The sequence below is a fragment of the Schistocerca serialis genome, chromosome 9, assembly GCF_023864345.2.
Source record: "Schistocerca serialis cubense isolate TAMUIC-IGC-003099 chromosome 9, iqSchSeri2.2, whole genome shotgun sequence".
In the NCBI taxonomy this organism is placed as follows: Eukaryota; Metazoa; Arthropoda; class Insecta; order Orthoptera; family Acrididae; genus Schistocerca; species Schistocerca serialis.
Window position 1 is genome coordinate 257875968 of NC_064646.1, and position 15626 is coordinate 257891593.

General features: G+C 41.5%; 1 protein-coding gene across 1 annotated transcript in view; it reads left to right on the forward strand.

Annotated features, from left to right (window-relative positions):
* Positions 1-15626, forward strand: part of LOC126418566 (uncharacterized) — a 123855-nt gene that overhangs the window by 55440 nt on the left and 52789 nt on the right. Inside the window, exons 2-5 of the mRNA XM_050085383.1 lie at positions 13937-14189; positions 14280-14496; positions 14573-14745; positions 14918-15012. Of these exons, the coding sequence (XP_049941340.1) occupies positions 14104-14189; positions 14280-14496; positions 14573-14745; positions 14918-15012 (571 nt within the window). The 5' untranslated portion in view covers positions 13937-14103. The remainder of the gene's footprint in view (positions 1-13936; positions 14190-14279; positions 14497-14572; positions 14746-14917; positions 15013-15626) is intronic.

Below are 15626 nucleotides of genomic sequence, written 5' to 3' on the forward strand. Positions count from 1 at the left end.
GTGGAACATTAAATCCTTAAATAACTCATTCCCTTTCCCTTTGCGGAGAGCATTTTGCTCCGCCACTTCCTCAGTCCATCCGGCTGCTTCAGTCGTCCCCAGGCAAGTCACGCTACCGCTCTCCCCCTGCCTACGGCGAGGGTGGTGTGCATTCTGGCCAATCAAGGCTCCAGAATTTCAAGCATTTGAAACTCCTGGCTGTCTTCTCCCCAGTACACAATGAAATCTGCCCGGCGCTTTTCTACTCAATGAGCTTAACGTAAGAATACAGGCAAACCTAGGCCCCCGTCTCTCCAATGTCAGAGACAGACCTTTACCTCAGAAAACTCTCATGTCGCTACATATCGATACGTCATTGCCTTCCCATGAGTCTAATAATTTCGTTTCAATATTCACTCCCATTCTATCCACATTGCATACTATTTACCTTGTTCTCAACCCAATCGTCCACTATTTAGGATAGGATAAGTGGGAAAAGTGGGTTTTCATACATTATACCAAAATAATAAACTCATCCAGTTGCTCTGATCAATTTCCTTAACACAGCAGGTTGGCTCAATAAAAACTAACAACTCAGATCGAGCGTCTGATAACAGGTACCTGATACCTGACGTAGCAAGGTATTCTAGCAATTACGTGTGGCTTTAAAGTCAGTACCGACAGTAGACTATTTTTTTGTATTTGCAGTGTTACATTTACACGATCATGATTTCGGCTTAAATGCCATTATCAAGTGTTTTAATGTTATACAGTGCCTAAGATGGCTAATTGTCGTATTAGCGTAGTTGTAAAGTAGTGACTTTATAAAATAATCGTTGCTGCAAAAGATGTATCAGTTCTTTTCGGTAAGTTTTAAATCACGTGCTACCTGTCACATGTAAGTGTGTCCTAGCAAGCTCGCAGGGGTTGCCATGACCGTAGACTTCGCTAATCTTAAGTCACATCAAAATTGATGACATAATTACTGAACATTTTCGAAGCATCTATAAGAGTCACGAATTTGTACTTTTTTTAATCAACTCGGTCTGAAATAAGAGGGAAAAAACTACAGGGACAGTGACCAAGTTTGTTAGTATGCATTATCTGTGGTACATCTCAAAGTGAAATCGTACGAAAATGTACAACTGCACTTTTCTTCTGTTTTATTTTCGCATCAATACTGTTGTGAACCCACCATCTGGTATCAATGCATTACATTATCATCGATTATATATAATCATTTTGATACTACACTTGATATTATAGATGAGTAGGACACAAGACAGGACATAGATAATGTCCGTTTGACATCAACAGTGTGTAACGTTTTACTTTTTTTGAATAGGACAATGTTCCTCTCCAATAATTTTTAGATTAGTTACAATAAGCTTACGCTGCAAGAGAATTCGCTTGTATTTTTCAATATGTGGTCTGTTGTCGGTTTGAAGGCCTTCCATTACATCGGCAACGTAGTGCAACTCCACCGAGGGCTGTCTGGAGTAGGGTGAAGATAGCAATGTGAAAGTTGCGAGCTGTCGAAGACGATCATCATATTGTTAGTGCGATTGGGACTTGGTACATTCGTGACGACGTTTAGCATCTGTGTGGTCAGTCACCCAATTTCAGAATTCATGTTGAGTAATCCTGTTAAATTCCCATAATATTGTCTTTTTATATTGATGAGTAATATGGATAGTCGTCATGTTCATGTGCCGTCTACAACGCAAATTTAATATTACTATCCTAGGAACTAACCTGCAATACGTTTTGTATTTCATAATCGGAACTATCTGCATTAACCGTCATCAGAGCAATGTCAGGGAACAGAATGCAGCAGTGCCTTGGTAGCTACTTGGGGACCTGCTTGAGTCGTGTTCTAAGGAAAGGGTAGTTGCTGGTTCACATTATATTACACTAGCGAAAAGTACCGACTTTTCCTTTTCTCTGCAAACATCCAGAACTAAATTCAGTAACTAAATGCTAAGAAGATATTTGCATTGTGCCAATTCAAAGATCAATAGATATAGATATAAATTTTTATATTTAAAGCCATTCTCGTTCTGCATTGGAATAAACATCAATCATTATTTGCTTGTTCTTGTTACGATTGTTATTGTCATTCTTTCACTCGCAAGAATGCTCACATTCCTATTTGGTATCGATGCACATGAAGAGAATACTGAATGTTACGTCATGCAGAATACACTTATTTACTTCGGCTCCTCGTGATCAACGCTACAGGAGAAGTGAGATACATAATGTTGACAGTGTGAGGACAGACATGCTAGCACAACTCTGCAACTACACAGTGTTACCAGATAAAATGGTGCTGCGGAATCGAAAGTGTAGTACGGACTTTGCCACAGTAGCAGGGAGCTGCTAATTTCAGACCATGAGCGTGGATTACACTTCGGTCAGCTGCTGGTTAGAGTGTTGCAACTGTAAATGGAAGGCTTCGTTTGATAGTCTTGTGCTGATGCCGTCGGAATAAATTATGCCACTGGATAAAAAGCGGTTTAATTTTGAGACCTAACCCTCGAGGGGGGAAGGCACAGTGGTCTGATTAAGGAATTCCAAGCAATAAAAACACAAAAAAACAACGCAGGAAGGGTTCGAACAACTAGTTTCATGCAGAGGCATGCATTTGGAATCTGTTCATCGTTACGGGGTCAAACAAGAGGGTAACATTACTGAAACAATGATCAGGTTACTTAGTATATAATGGAGCATACAGATTTCAAGGAGGAAACGTATGAAGACGTAGACTTCCTCGTTATCCACATGTGCGGCATATTTTTCGTGTTAACGAAGGTAATATCCCGCTTTACCTCTTGTTACATCTCAAATGAAAGGAATGCCATGAGGAATCGAATATTTGTTGACTGCGTCTCTTCTTGCGTCCATCCTTACCATCATATTTCTTCATTCTCGTGGTAATCATGACACTTTATATGTATGCTGCAAAAGATTGCACGTGGACAAATTCGACATCGAGGTGCAAAGCGTTTGACATCTTACATTATATCCAATTCAGATAAGCTTCCGATGTATTTTTTCTTCGTTTGTATTTTTAGATGATTATGAACGTTACGGAAAATTATCTCACATGCTTTATGTTGAATGAGAAACATTGAATCATCCTTTTTGCTTTCCCTACGTTGAAATGATATAATGTCGGCGTCAACAGCCTTCTTCCACGCCGGAAGCTGAAACTTGTATCATTCTGGATTAATGGTAATTGAATGTCTCAAATGTATACATAGCCGACAAGGCGACGTCAGAAACCATCAGGGAAGAACGCCGCATAAAAACCAAACGTGCGCGCGCGTCTCCACTCTGAAGAACCGTATCGGTCAATCACGACAAGCATTTCGCTGAAGAGCTGCCTCGTAAGAGAGCCGAGAATTGGCAGCATCGTAGCAAGTATTTGTCAACACTGTGATAGTGCATTTACTTCCGGGTGTAGGCCGGCATTACCTCGCTAAATTCACTTGACATTCGTTCCCACATCGAAGACTCATACGATATAATCCACTGTAAGATGAGACACTTAGAAAGTATATTTAATTTCTGAACTCCAAGAACGGCATTCTTCACATAAGTAACACCTGTTTGTGTGTTTAAGGTTGCGTTTTGAGGCTCAGGCAACATCCCAGTGACTATAGTCCGCCTGTTGCCGCCAGTGTGTCGTTAGCTCAGAGGTTCCCTTGTGCGTTGTGGTGTTTGTACTATAGCCGGCACGGTAGCTCAGCGTGTTCGGTCAGAGAGCTGGTTGGGCTATGTAATAAAAAAACTGAGTGGAAGGATCAACAAGCGAACTTGTCCGGATGTCATGTGACGTCCACAACGACCAAACACAAGGATCAACAACAACAAAAAAGTGAAATAGCAATTTTAAAAAAATGCAGGCACGGTAGCTCAGCGTGCTCGGTCAGAGGGTTAGCTACCCTCTTAATAAAAAAAAAAAAAAACTGAGTGAACGGATCAACGAACGACCTGAACGGGTGTCATGAGACGTCCGCCCCGAACATATACAACGAACAAAAATAGAACAAAATGAGATCAACAAATAATTAAAAAATAAAAAAAGGTTCCGTTGTGCGTTGCGGTGCTTTTACTACATGACATAGAAGTTCCAATCTCGTTGGAAGCCGCCGACTACAACCTTTTATTTTCCATTTTAATTAATGGAGTTGCAAACTGCTAGTAAAAATTCCTTATACGAAATCTGAAGAATGCCTTTAAACATCAATCTTCGTCCGATTTCGACTTAGTAAGTTATGTTAATATCATGGATGTCTGCTTTGCAAATGCCAAGGTGCTTCACTGTAAAATAGTTCCTGAAAAGATTCAAACCGACTGTCAACGATATAAATTTGAGCTTTGTTCGTCATATAGGTCTAACATGTCAGGAGGTTGTTTATGAAGTGCACATGTTGATTAATATAGTTCCTCTCTTCTAAAGTTTTGCAATAGCATTTAACTGTAGACGTTTTCTGACACCGGCGATAGCAATTCCTTTCCGTTCTCTGAAACCTCCAAAACGAGATATTTTTCTGGTTTATATCTGATGACCGTAACTATCACTTCCGATCAACATTAAATACTCCATGAACCCATACATGGAACTCCAAATGTGCAGTGTTCCTGCATTGCTACAGAGCATGCATTGCAAGGTATTCACACAGTTTATCGCATAGACTTACCATAAGGAATGAAACAAGAACTGTAATACACTTTACACCACAGACGCTCACTCTGGCTTGACGAAAACATCCGAACATTGGCCAAAAGTTGCACAAATAATTGACTTTGAAAGGAAAAGAAACGAGGTATGAAGCATTTGTAAATTCGTCGATTGTAGTGAGGTGGTTTAATTTCGTCCCAGTCTATAAAATTAATTTCGGGCCATACTCAGCTCTTGCCGATTAATGTAACACAATACCCATCTCCTAATCAAGGCGTCTCTCTCCGTTGCTTTTGAGTGTAAATGGAAATCGTAGAAATTTTCTGTTGAGCAACATTTAAGAATAAAGCGTTTTAAATCATCAAAAAATTTGCGCGGTAGCAGCCGCTTTCGATAAAGAACGGGGGAGTGCATCCCCACTGCCGTCGCCAAGGCCGCTGCCGGTAGCCAGCAAATGGACCCCGGAGCTTTGCCGCAGACGGCGTCCAGAGGAGGACAGTCTGCAGGAAACCTGCCGCAAAATGGTTACTGGATAAAATTTTCATATCGGTGTGTCAGAAAGCGAAATAGATGGAATCTGCGCTACCATAACGTTCACGTCTTCAGCATTCAGACAGGAGAGGCTATAAAAATATTTTATGCCTGTTGATCTTGATCAACTGGCATTATGAACAAAACAACGCACGCTACCGCTAGACCACAGGCGTAACCAGTCTATGGTTACTCTATCATGGGACAAGTTTTCCTCCAGGAAGTGCCGCAGTCTACAGTGTTGCCAGATTGTGCAGATATCCAGACTTAGAGAATTAGCGAGTTGTCCAGTTTATTTGTCCCATGTCGCGATCGACGCGGACTTAGCCTCTGAACGGGCCGGCCGCCGGTCGAGTTTTATGTCAAAGAGTGTACCTAGAAAAATATATCACTGTACGACACATAGTTCAGGAGATATGACGTCCTAAATGCTGAGACCTGTGAAAAACTGCCGCACCATGCATGACTTTTTTAATTTATTACTTCTTTACTACTAATTCTATTCGAAACACATTTCGCAGACTGTAATCACACGTAACAATGAATGTACCTGTAAAATTATTTCATTGTACAGTCCAAAGTTCACCAGATTCGACGTCCTAAACGTTGAGCTTCTTGGAAATGAAACTGCAGCGAGAAATTCTCCAGACATACAGCAGCAATATTTGCACAAATACATGTGAAATATGTTAAATATGTGTGAAATACATTTGGCATGTGTGTATGTAGGCAAAGCCACCGGTAGAAAGCTCATCCTAAATCCCTAGAATGGTTTGAGCCAAATTTGGTACATGTATTTGTTACGATCTGGAAAGAAATACTGTGGGGGTAAGAGCCGCCAGCCTCCTATTAGGGTGAACGTGATAAAGTGGAGAGGGAAGGGGGAAGCAGAAGATGGACAGACATCGAGGGAAAGGAGGAGATGGACACAGACAGGGGTGAGGAGAGATGGGGTGAGAGGGAGGGGAAATGAACAGAGAGAGGAGGAGATAGACAGAGAAAGGAAAGAGGGTGAGATTGACAGAGACAGGGAAAGGAAGAGATAAGCTCAGAGAGGGGGAGGAGAAGATGGACAGAAAGAGGGGAGGAGGAAATGGACAGAGAAAAACGGGAACAGATGGAGAGGGGAGGAGAAGAGGGACAGAAAAAGGGAGAGGAGGAAATGGACAGAGAGTGGAAAAAGAGAGGGAGAAGGAGAGACGGAGTTAGAGGGGGGAAGGAGGAGCTGCACAGAGGGGTAAGGAGCAGATGGACAGAGGGCTAAGGAGCAGATGCACAGAGAATGGGAGAACAAGAAGATGAACAGAGAGTGGAGAGTGGGGTGGTTGGAGGAGGTGGACAGAGACAGGGGGTGGACGACATGGACAGAGAGAAGTGAAGGAAGAGCTGGACAAAGAGAGGGGGGAAGGGGGATGGTCTAACACAAGACTGTCAATTTATTTATTTACTCGTGTGCGGAACATAACATACACATATAGCCGATAGACAGCAATTTACAAACAATATAAGCACATGATTAAATTCCATATGACACCAATTTACAAACAATATAAGCACATGATTATATTCCATATGACATCCAAAATTCCACCATTTGAAATGCTGTATCATTGGCGATAACCAGATCGTCCATCAGGCATGGGGCTGGGCGATTTCTACAGTTGAGCAGGTGTTGATGATCTTGCTGTTCGCCACATTCGCATAGTTCATCTCCTGGAGAGAAACCCCATTTCTTCAAATTGACCTTGCATCGGGATACAGCACTTCTCAGCCTGTTGAGGACGTTTCGTCCTTTATATGGGAGTTGACATCCTTTAGCAAGATCTTCTTTAGGGTTGTTCCAGTACCTCTCTGATGGTGTGATACGCCAAAGCTGTATTCGATGATTTGCAAGTGACGTTAAGAGTGATTCTGTTGAACGGAGGAAACTCTTTCTTGATCTTAATCTTGGATGTAGGTATTCACATCTGAACAAGGGGTGTCTTGGATCTGTCTCCTGTTTCCGCTTCTCTTGTTCTGCTGCTGTTCTTTTTCTGATATGTGGAGGTGCTATGTCCATAGATGATGTATTTTATTAATAGGAGTTGCCCGCAAGCAGCCAGTGACAAAGCATCCTGTTTGGTTAAGGGCAATGTCCACTTGTTTGGGATCGTTGGAGTTCTGTCACATGGGTGCTGCACATTCAGCAGCAGAGAAGCATAAGGACAGTGCAGATGTGCGAAGAACATCTGGTTGTGCGCCCCAATTGTTACCTGTCAGTTTCCGAATGATATTGTTCCTAGCAGATACTATCATTTTTGTGTCCTTGCAGTGGGATTTGAAGGTGAGGGAACGGTCTAGCTTTACTGCTAGGTATTTTGGGGTATCGCAGTTGGTCAGTTCTTGTCCTCTACAGGTCATGTTTAGGTTCCTTCTAGCCTCTCTGTTCCGTAAATGGAAAGCACATACTTGTGTTTTAGAGGGATTTGGTTTCAGGTAGCTGGTAGCGTGCAGATACCGATCCGTGCGGGAGGTAAACGTTGTGGCCGAGACACCCATTGGGTTTACGGCGGACAAGGACGTCCAGCAACGGCAAGGAACCGCCCTTCTCTACTTCCATCGTGAACTTTAAGTGCTCGTGGATGTTGCTGATGTGTTCTACTGGCCATGGACAAAGTGATATTTACAGGTAATCACGCTGTAACAGCATGCGTTCTCAGGAATGATATGTTCAAAAAGGTACATGTATCACATTCGAACAACCGAAATAAAATGTTAAAACGTACCTACGTTCTGTATTTTAATTTAAAAAACCTACCTGTTACCAACTGTTCGTCCAAAATTGTGAGCCATATGTTTGTGACTATTACAGCGCCATCTATCATAAAGCGAAAAAAGTGGTCCGCCTAAAACATTCATATTTCTTTACGTGCTACACGAATTTGTAATAAAAAAGGGGGGTTCCTATTTTAAAAACGCAGTTGATATCCGTTTGATCTATGGCAGCGACATCTAGCGGGCCAACCATAGCGCCATCTGGTTTCCCCCTTCAAGCTAGACGAGTTTCGTTCTTTGTAGTTTTTTCGTTTGATGCTTATTTCATGAGATATTTGGCCCGGTCACTATCAATGGACCACCCTGTGTATGTATGTTATCTTGTGGACACGTGTAAATAAATAAATAAACCAGCTAAGGCCACCCATCACAAAAACGATCTGTTCTGACGACGCTCGTACATCGAGCTGAAACCGCGTCAGACGCCGAAAACCTGCCGAGGGAACTGAGCCACAATTTTCAAGGAAAACGTTACAACAACAAATAACTTTCGCAAGCAGTTTCATCTAAGCCGCGAATGTAGATGGCTTCCGAAGAAGATTGCGTTTTTACCGTTTTGTGGCTCGGTAACAGGGAAGATTAGCCGGTTCCTCAGGAAACATAAAACCGACACAGTCTTCAGGCCCCGAGTAAAGAGCCAGCAACTAACGAAGCCTGTGAAAGACAATGTACGCCTCAGAACACCTGGAGAACACAGAATAACGTGTGGGCGTGGGTAGTTTTATGTCGGCCAGACAACGCCGCATAGAACATGGAAGATGTTTACGCCTACGCTATTCCGAAAAATCAAATGTAGCGGGGCATGCACTGGGACGATGCAGCTATTATTAAGCGGAACAACAACTTCTGCGATAGCTTAATAAATGAGGCAATGGACAACAACCTCAATAATGACCGTGGATTGCAGCTGAGTACTGCCGGGAATCCCGTGACCGGGGAGTTGAAGGGGGCGCGGCAGTCGTTTATGGTGCGGGACTGGGAACCACTGACGTTACTGGTGGTGGCAGGACTATTTAAGCACGGCAGCGGCGTTCACACGACGGTCAACCAGATGGCAATGGCAGAGGAGCTCTCTGCCGAAAGCTCGTGGGCAGTTAACTACTTTTACGCGGTTTGAAAGCCAAGAATATTTTATAAACATTGGACGTTCTCTTTACTGTTGAACGAAAACAATTTTCACTTGGAATCTTCCATTGTAATTGGCGCTCTTTATTCTGCACTACTAATCAGTTTCGACCTTGAATCTTGACAATTACACGGAGGATGTCGAAAATCCCTTAAAATAAGTGCATGTCAAAATTAACATTAAAATGTAAGTTCAAAGGCATGTTCATTTGGGTGGTCCTAATCATACGCGTAAAAGTGGATACCAGCTCTGATTACCAAAAACCGCAAATTTGATTGCTTTTGATGAATATTTTAAAAAACTGCTGACCTTTTCCCACCGACAAAATGTCTAAAATTGTTACCAGTGTTCAGTCTCGGAGATGTTTTTAGCTGAAAGACATAACAGACATTGTGCCTTATTAATCTTGCCAAGAGTTGCATCTGAAGTTAAATTGGCAGTATAAGCTAGAGTGTTGACTGTACGGAAAGCATGCTGTCGTCACCGAGAATGAAGATGGAATACAACGAATATTCGTCGACGACTTCACTGGAGATTGACCCCAAGCTCTGGGTAAGCAAAGAGGCGCAGGTATTTGGCCGCAGGATTTTCAAACGAAGCATCCCAGCATTCATCCTCTGCGTTAAAAAAAAAAAAAAAAAAAAAAAAAAAAAAAAAAAAAAAAAAACCGACAGATGCCATGTTATTCAAACTAAACTAAACTCCTCCCGAACAGGCCATGAAGGCCCAACGATACCGATCTGCCGCCGTGTCATCCTCAGCCCACAGGCGTCACTGGATGCGGATAGGAAGGGGCATGTGGTCAGCACACCACTCTCCCGGCCGTATGTCAGTTTCCGAGACCGGAGCCGCTGCTTCTCAATGAAGTAGCTCCTCAGTTTTGCCTCACAAGGGCTGAGTGCACCCCGCTTGCCAACAGCGCTCGGCAGACCGGATGGTCATCCATCTAAGTCCTAGCCCAGCCCGACAGCACTTAGCTTCGGTGATCTAACGGGAAGCGGCGCTACCACTGCGGGAAGGCCGTTGGCACCACGTTACTCAAGAAAGCAGAATACGCTTCCTCAGTTTGTTTCTGCGGAGAAACTAGCAGCTTTCTGGTCAGATAACGTTCCAGCACACGTTTTGGAGACTTTTGGTGGGCAAAGAACCGGATTGATGGTACATACTACAATACACCGCCATCGGCCAGACGGCGATCTGGCTGATACGAATTGGATATGCACTCAGTATTAATCATAGCCTCGGGGAAGTTAGAAAATCGAAATGATGCTCTTCCTTCAAACACATTTTATGCCGCATTCCAACGAGGCTAGTTTCGCTTACACAATTCTCCGACTATCCACGGTGTCTGCGCAACACAGTCGAAAACTTTCATCCTTGTCCACCCCATTTCTAGACTCATCACCAGTTGGAAATGAATGTGGAATATACAATATACGACTTAGAGCACTACTCGAACTTGGTTCGTGGCCAGATTTAAGTTTGGAAGAAATGAGCAGGACGTTCTCTCAAATTGTAGCTTCATTCCGTGAGGTACGTTCTGGTAGCACAAGTAGCGGCAAGTACGCAGCGTCCAATCCTCCTACAGAACACATATTTATCACATAGTGTATACCACGTGAAAAAGAGGTAATTTTAATCTCAGTGCAACCGTTCTGAGTTGGAGATGAGAAACTCCCCTACAATAATACAGATTCCCATAAGGCAGTGGTCGTCAAATTGCGGTCTTCGGGCCGCATGCGGCCCGAATTCAGTGTTCGTGCGGCCTGCGCTTCTCAATCGTATTTCATTACGGAATATTTCCAGCATCTAGAAACGTCAACTAACGTTAAGGGCTTCTTAAGAACGTATATTTCTTGCTCATTAACAAACAAAAATACTTACAGACACAATGTGCTAAATCTTAATTGACGTGGGTGAATTCGTCCGTGAAGCACGTAAAGTTTGGCGCTTACGTCAGGGGCTAAGTGGTATGTAGCGCGACCACTTTGGCGTTAGTAGAAGTGAGAGGAAGAATATTTTACTGTTCGTATTCCTTTGGTAATAACTCACGAGCGTGTGCACCTAGCACCGATCAGATCCTGCGATATAAATGTCAGACGGAAGTCACATGGATTCCTGAATGTGCGGTATAGAGACGGTCATCTTCAATGTGGTACATGTTTGAAGCAACTAATATATCAAATTAAAGTTGTTGTAATACAATGCAATGAGTGAAATAAAAATGACATTGTAACATTTAATAAAAATTTGTGGCCGTGTCTCATACTGCAGTTACTGTGATTAATGTAACATACTAATTTATGTAGGTTAGCAATTAACAGTAAGCTAGATAGGGTAAGGTGTTCTGAGTGGACCAGATGGGGAAAGTGGCTGTTGTGGTTTATTGCCCTGAACGGCGCTGCTGCCTGCCTAGCAGATGTCAGACCAGTTCTAATATACATTGCCTTTGTTGTCAGTGAGTTTGACAGAAGAACCTTGTTCCGTAATTTTTTAGCAAAAACTTTGAGTCGTCTGATGTAAAATAAACGATTTACATTATTCTTGTTACCTCACTTGTATGGAGAGTAATAATTTTTACAATATTAATGTTTAAACAATTTCCTTTGGCCTACAAATGTAGTTCCTTGATATTTACTTCTGTCCGATAATTTCCTCTGTAGACAACCAATGCTGATTCAGCGACCTATCGGGAAAAGCGGCCGAGGTGTTTACCTCAATGCAATTAGTTTCACTATATTATTTTCTTCTCCGTTTAAATATATTTGGTGTAATGCGCTCTCACCCCCCCCCCCCTCCACCCCCACAGCCCTTTCGTATGCGGCTAGAGGTGTCGCCCTACAATGTCAATATTGACTTTTAAGCAAAAAAGTTTGACGACCGTTGCCCTAAGAATATTAGTCTTATAGTAATGTAGGTCAGTGTGTGTAAACTACAGAAAGTATAGGGAGAAACATGTGGTCTGCTGAAGCTTTGGGTCAGTAAATGATCTCTCAAGTCCGACACCCAGCATTAACCTGTCACATAGCCCCACATTCAACACAGCGTACATCCCGCCAAAGAGCTGAAATACCCCAGTTTCCACTCCAGTATCTCCTGGGAGGCAGTACCAACGTTTCATAGGCAGTATTCTGAAAAGGGCTCTTAGATTCGATGTAGTGTCTTCAACTCGTGGAAAGCACAGAGAGAAAACACAATGCAACAATACTCTCTACAGATATACAAAGACCTCAAATGAAAAGTATTGAACAGTCATTTATGGCTCTGCTTTATGTGAACGTTTGTGGCTGGTTCTTGTTATTATAATGTTCTAAACCTTTTTGTTGTCGCAATAACACATCTCTAGACCAGTCTCCGAAGCCAAAATCTCCATACAGGGTGTAAAAGGTAACTGTTTACAGTATACCTACCACAGTGGCTCAGGAGAAGTAGATACGAACAATTTGATAGGACCCTTAGGCTCTAACAAACTTGGGAAAAAAAGTTCAAATTGGCCTACAAAAGTCACCTTAGCCACAGCCCGTTTTAAACTTTTGTTTACACCCTGTACATCTGAACACTAAGTGCTCTATAGCATACTAGGAATTACGATCACATCATTTTGATACGGCGTGGCGAAAAACTTGTGACAAATATTGTGACGCAATGTGAGGATCTGTTACAGATATGGAATGTTCCTCGGAACAGACATGCAGTGAAAACTTAAATTATTTCTTCCAAACACGTACATCACAATCGTGAAAGAAACACGTACACTGTGCTGCAGTTCCTTCGTGCATATTATACACAGAATTTACTCTTACGGAATTGTTTCCAGCAATCAGTTGTTCAGGAAGACACAGATTCTTATTGCCCCGAAGAAAGCCACTTTTGAAACTGTAATCTATTTGATCAAATGTGATGTCCAACATTCCCATTGTCTTGCCAACTTAATTACAAGCAATTGTTAACAGTGAAATAGGTTGCTGTACAACACCTCTGTTAATGTGACTTGCTGCACACCCCCTTACAAGTTCTCGTTGAACGTGGGTCCTACGCTACATAACGAATGAATGAATGAATCAATGAATGAATGACAGCATGACTAAACAAAATACTTCAATTGATCATACGTGCTTCGCCTTCTCATGAACGACATATCCTTCATGTCTACTGTAAAAACTCCTTTAATTTACACGCAGAAAGAAAAGATAATGCGTTCATGTGCTGCATTTTAAAATTGCAAAAGCAATTGTTATGGCTACATGTGTCCAACATTATATAAAAAAAAACTAAAATGCCAAGTGCCTAAATAGATGTTTCAAAAACGAAAGAAAATTCAAGAATTACGGATTGTTTCAGAATACATTTACAGTTCTACTGTTATTAAACTCCACTGCAAAAATTGTTTACTGTATGCAGACTGTGTAGCGCCATATAATGCAGATTGCACTTCCGCCGGCAAGAATATGTCTGTTTCCTCGTAACTGTTGTTTAAGCACGCCGGAACCTACTGTGAACAGCCTACGCGATTCCATGATGCGTTAGCTCCTACACGCTTCTGTGCACTGTCGCATGTTTGCCTCCGCACGATAGCCAAGCCTGACCCCGCCTACCTACGTCAGAAATGGACGTCATTTTTCGCAAAGCATGAAGTCGCAATATTTCGAGCTGTTGGCCATCTAGCGGGTCCACGGGAAGTGTGCCACATATACCAATCCTTGAAACTAAAGTACTTTGATCTTCCTATGGCAATTAAGGCGCCCACTCACTGTATTTTACGTCGGCAGGTTTGCCACACTAACCGGATGTTTTGCCAGCAGGTGACCAAATAATCATATGACTGACTCGTGAAGGCAGCACACGTGACGTTTATTTACAGTCTGGTGCGCACGTAAATATAGCACTGGTTTGCACTGCGCTGAAATAAGGTTCCATGAAGATGTGCTACACAAGAGCGATGAAATGAGTGTAATTGTATTTTGAAATGGCTTTACTAAACAAAATTTTCTCGTCTAGGAAGAAAAATCAGAAACAAGGTTATGTTTCGTTTGGCAAAAATGAATCAGTAAGGTAGGTCGCATATTGAAACATATTGTTAAAATTTATCATAATTTTGATTTTTACTCCGCGTTGTAAAAAGTTTAATTTCCTTTTTAACAGCTGGAAACCATTTACCTTTAGTAAGGATCAAGTCCGTGTCATCCTCTTCAGAGAGTGTGACTGGAGAGGACGTAAGTTGTTGTTCGATTCTGAAACAGTTCAGAAAATTGCCATTGAAACACAGCAGGTTAAAACGAAGTTTGGATCAAAGCAAAAATCTGATAAAAAGAAAAAGAATGAAGCATTTGTGGAAATTACAAATGGATTTGGCTATCAGGTATGAACACGATTTCATTTTTGTAAAGGTATCTAATATTTTTTCCGTTTTTTGTAACTGGATGATTTCATTTCAGTATTTGCGTCCAAATCAAGATGTAACTGTAATGGGTGAAATGATATTTGGATCAGTTGCGATGTCGTTCAAGGGTACAGCATTTAAAGTTCACGCGTTAAAGTCCCCTGATAGGCTTATGTGCACTAAAGTGTTTCAATCACCAGGAGCAGGCCACCGTACGAAGAAGATCAGGTACTTATGTTAAAATATTGTTCTTATATTTAGGTTTACATCTTAGTGCGCGTGTTACACGAAGTGATAAGTTTTTCTTCAGTGTTTCTTACTTGTATTCTGTATCACACGTATTGCACACATTATTTACCGAAAATTATACTATATGGCTTATTCGTATGATTTGTTACAGTGACCACAGCCTGGAAGACTCGTACAGTAGCTCGATTAGTTCAGTGAGTGATGGTACTCTAGGCCTGCTGTCTAGCAGCTCTGATTTAATTGCTGGTAAGCTACAGTTACTGTCATGTATGTTCAAAATCAATGAACCACTATAAAATCAAAACGGAAAAAACTTCGCTCTATCTACTCCTTGTTTTCAGTTGTAATATAAAATTAAAAGAGTCTGAAACACTTTTGCCACATGTATTTGATAACATTTTAACAGGTTTATAAATGATTAAACATGCTGAACATATATTGCTCTTCACTATTTGTTGCTGATTGAAGTTATCAAACAGTGATGAATTGTGCAGTGTTGCCAAAAATGTAAAAGAAATGTTCCATGGCATGTAGGAGGAAAAATGGTTGTGGTTTTCCAGTGTGACCTAGAAAAAAAATGTTTACTCTTAAGAACAATGACTGAACACTGGTTAGAGCTTTTTGTCTTAGGTTATAAATCCCACAGTCTCCTATAACATTTTTTCCTGTTTTGTCATTTATTAATATTTATGTTTATTAATTAATTGTTATGTAGTTTTATTGCTGGAGCATTTTTTTCCATCATCTTATTGCTTATTCCATGAGCTATTGCTTTTAAAGTTTTTGTGTTGTGATATTTCCATTTTGAATCTTTGTTTTTTTGTGCTAACACTTCTGCTTTCTAAAGTTAGTTAAATAAG